The sequence below is a fragment of the Gekko japonicus genome, unplaced genomic scaffold (genome assembly GCF_001447785.1).
Source record: "Gekko japonicus isolate JY-2015 unplaced genomic scaffold, Gekko_japonicus_V1.1 scaffold1880, whole genome shotgun sequence".
NCBI classification, from domain to species: Eukaryota; Metazoa; Chordata; class Lepidosauria; order Squamata; family Gekkonidae; genus Gekko; species Gekko japonicus.
In genome coordinates this window covers 197,571-201,400 of record NW_015170943.1, presented here as the reverse complement: position 1 = coordinate 201,400, position 3,830 = coordinate 197,571, and the positions used below count along the sequence as shown (strand labels likewise).

Sequence of the window (3,830 nt, the reverse complement as noted above, 5' to 3'; positions counted from 1 at the left end):
CATTCTTGGTCCTGAAGGAGACAGAAGCCAGGGAGACTGTGTGGAACCTGGCCCGTAGCTGACGTGGGGCCCACGGGGCCTGGCCCCCTAGTCTGTCTTCTGGGGCGCCCCCATAGTGCCCCGACATGCCACCTGCATTGTGCTTTGATTTAATTAGCTGGCGCCCACCCCCGAGGCCCCCTCCCCCCAAATTCCCTAGCTATGGGGCTGTGTGGAACACTAAACCGGGACCGCATCCTGACTTACCGTTGTATTTCCTTCCTTTCCAGCTCACTGCAGAGAGGACTTGCTGCAATGCTCCAGACAGTCTAATCCTCGGGCCTTTTTGTGATGGAGCTGAAGGTCTGGGTGGATGGAATTCAGCGGGTCGTCTGTGGTGTCTCAGGTGAGACCACGTGCCAGGAGATTGTCATCGCGTTGGCGCGCGCCATCGGTAAGCCACATTTTCTGTTGTTTTATCTAAGGATACCTTTTCTCTCCTTTTCTGGGTTCCTTCGATAATGTGAGTTTCTTGATACTCTTGAAATGATTTATCCACATTGCCTCTCCTCCTCCTTTCATAGGCAAGCATCACTGCCCTCCTGCAGCAGCCGTACAGTGATAACTCATCGCCAGGGCTTTTTTTGTAGAAAAAGCCCAGCAGGAACGCATTAGCATAATAGGCCACACCCAACAGCAGACACTCACTAGCATATTAGGCCACACCCTTGACAGCACAGCACATTAGCATATTAGGCCGCACCCCCATGTTACCAGAAGTGTGTCATCCAGCCACACCCACCTTTTGCTTCTTATTCCGTTTACCTTGTTTGTTGTCAAAACCCAGAGCTTTTTTTGTAGCAGGAACTCCTTTGCATGTTAGGCCACACACCCCTAATGTAGCCAATCCTAATGAGTTTCTGCTGTTGGGTGTGGCCTATTATGCTAATGAGTTCCTGCTGGGTGTGGCCAACTCAGGAGCCAGCCGGAACTCCGTTCCTGTGCGTTCCTGCCCAAAAATAGCCCTGCTCATTGCTGTAGTTCTGCAACCATTTTTTGTTTCTTAGAAGCGATGCAAGAGCTCTGTATCCAAGGGGCAGTTTGGATTTATCTTGCAGAGGCAGAAATCATCCTTGCGTCTGGGTGTGCAGCTTGCTGGATGCACCGCTGAGGATGTGTTCCTACAGTTTTGTGGCTGTGGCTTCTGTAAAAGATCCCATTCCCTGTTTTGCTTTTCTTTCTTTTTTTAGAGTTTTCTCAAGTACTCTTGAGTTGAGTGGAAGAGCTGACAGGTCTGAGGGCGGGAAAAGAAACGCTGGTGAAATGGGATCCAGACACTGGCTTACTAAAGGGCCGGGGAGGAAATCTCCTGTCTGTTTTACAGTCATTGATGAAACTCGTGAACATTTGACACAGTCACTGGGTGAAAACACTTTGCATGAGAGCCAGTTTGGTGTCGTGGTTAAGTGCGCGGACTCTAATCTGGGAGAACCGGGTTTGGATCCCCACTCCTTTACTTGCACCTGGCTGGATGACCTTGGGCAAGCCGTAGTTCTGATAAGAGCTGTTCTCTCTGTCAAGAGCTCTCTCAGCCCCACTGACCTCACAGGGTGTCTGTTGTGGGGAGGGGAAGGGGAAGGAGTTTGTAAGCCGCTCTGAGACACCTTCGCGTAGTGAAGGGCCATGGGGTATGAAATCCAATCTCCTCTCTCTCTCTCTCTCTCTCTCTCGGTGATCACATCTCCTCCCCTCTCTCTCTCTCTCTCTCTCTCTCTCTCTCTCTCTCTCTCTCTCTCTCTCTCTCTCTGTAGCCGAATGCAGGGGGAAACCCCCAGTTTATTACTTTTACTGGAAGGGACACTGAGCCAATCCACACACTACCAGGTGCCATGGGAGCTTCATCCTCATAGCTGGTTTTCCTGCTATTCCAGCAGTCTGTAGGAAGCCATCATGCCAGTTTGTGATTATTTCCCACACACCACCACCACCGTCCTACATGCCCAGCTACACAGACAACATACCTTCATCGTTTAAATAGCTTATGTTCATTTGACGTTTTAGCCTACAGTGTCAGAGGGAACTATTTCCCTGAGAGACAGTTTGGTGTAGTGGTTAAGTGCGCGGACTCTAATCTGGGAGAACGGGGTTTGATTCCCCCACTCCTCCACTTGCACCTGCTGGATGACCTTGGGCAAGCCGTAGTTCTGATAAGAGCTGTTCTTGAAAAAGAGCAGTTTCTGTCAGAGCTCTCTCAGCCCCACCTGCCTCACAGGGTGTCTGTTGTGGGGAGGGGAAGGGAAAGGAGTTTGTAAGCCACTCTGAGACTCCTTTGGGTCGTGAAGGGCGGGGGATAAATCCAATCTCCTCTTCTTCTTCTTCACAATCAGAGAAAAACGCCTTCACTGCAAAAAGCACCAGGAAACCCCACTCCGATCCAGGTGAAACTCAATATCCCTCTCACAAGCAAGAGTAACAGGCAACATTACAGGACCCTCTTCTCCTTCCACGCAGCCCCCATTCCTTCCTTGGCCTGAGACACATAACTCACACCAAATTTAATATGGGAAATCCCCCCCCTCCCGCTGAAGTTTGCTCTAGGAAATGTTGCGAGCCTATGCAGTATCTCAATGCACTTCCTCTGTGACAAAACACTGAGTGGAACAACTTCCCAGGTCTTGTCTGGTGAGCAGCTGTGGAGGTTACAGCTGAGTTGCTATCGCTGAGCAGAAACCCCAGGACATTTCCGAGATCACCTGTGTTTGACTGACAGTGACGACTGGAAGTTTCTTTCCGACCGATGATGTGGACTGTCGAGTTGCTTTTGAGAGTGCAAGACAAGCAAAAAGAGTGCCGCAGGTCTCCTGTCCCGGTGCCGCTCCTATGAATCAGACTTCTTTTCTGTATAATTATATTTGTATATATGCGCATTCCCTCTCCCAGCGGGGCTGCCGTTTCTGAATGAGGAAATGTTCTGCGGTTCTTTGCCTTTTCAGTCCCCAGCGAAAGGCTTAATCACCACAGCATAATGCCTTAATGTGCTGGTGGGGTAGCTCTGGTGTTCAGCCTTCAAGCTCATTGTCAAGGGGGGGGGGTGGAACCCCCACCCTTGCTTATTACTTGCCACCTCCCAGCTCTGAAAACCGTGCTGTGGATTTGCTTCTTCATGGTCAGAGTAAATCTCTGACTCAGTCTGTGACATACAAGCATGACTCAAAGCTCTCTCTCTCTCTCTCCTTGTGCTTTTCTCCTCTTTTAACTCTTATATGGGCACATCAGTGTGGATTGGGCTGCTTGAGTATCCTGAGGCTAGCAACAAGGGGTGGCTTTCTCTCGTGATGCAGAAATGCACCACAGTGGCAAGCGAGGCTGGCATTAACTTCTGCTTCTGCCTTCTAACCAGATTTAGCGGCACTTCCAGTCCTGGCAAGGCATGATAGGGCTTCAGCTATAGAAGAAGCGTTGTGGGCTAGAGCAGGGGTGTCAAACATGCGGCCCGGGGGCCGGATTAGGCCCCCCCCCCCGGGAGGGCTTCTCTCAGGCCCGCAGTGGAACTGGCTGTCTTCTGCTTCTTCTTCCGGTTCTGCCACTGCTGCGTCATCATAGGTTTGCGGCTTACAGATACACACCTGAACAACAGACTCAAGATTGCAACAGCACAGGCATTTTGATGCAATAATTCAGACCAAGAGGCGTCAGTAATCAGACACTGTTAAATAAAGAAAATATTGCAAGAGTGCTAGTGTTTTCAGCATGTTTTTATTTTAAGTAAAAAAAAAACCCTTTGTGTTTGTGTCTTTTACAAAATTTATATCTCTGCTACAGGGCATTACATTTTATGACACACGCGGTTC

At 49.9% G+C, this 3,830-nt stretch overlaps 1 protein-coding gene across 1 annotated transcript in view; it reads left to right on the top strand.

Moving 5' to 3' along the window:
- The first annotated feature begins 296 nt into the window (after nt 1-296).
- The window catches only part of RASSF7 (Ras association (RalGDS/AF-6) domain family (N-terminal) member 7), a 20,162-nt gene continuing 16,628 nt past the window's right edge, over nt 297-3,830 (top strand). The window contains exon 1 of the mRNA XM_015418881.1: nt 297-433. Within this exon, the coding sequence (XP_015274367.1) occupies nt 331-433 (103 nt within the window). The 5' untranslated portion in view covers nt 297-330. The remainder of the gene's footprint in view (nt 434-3,830) is intronic.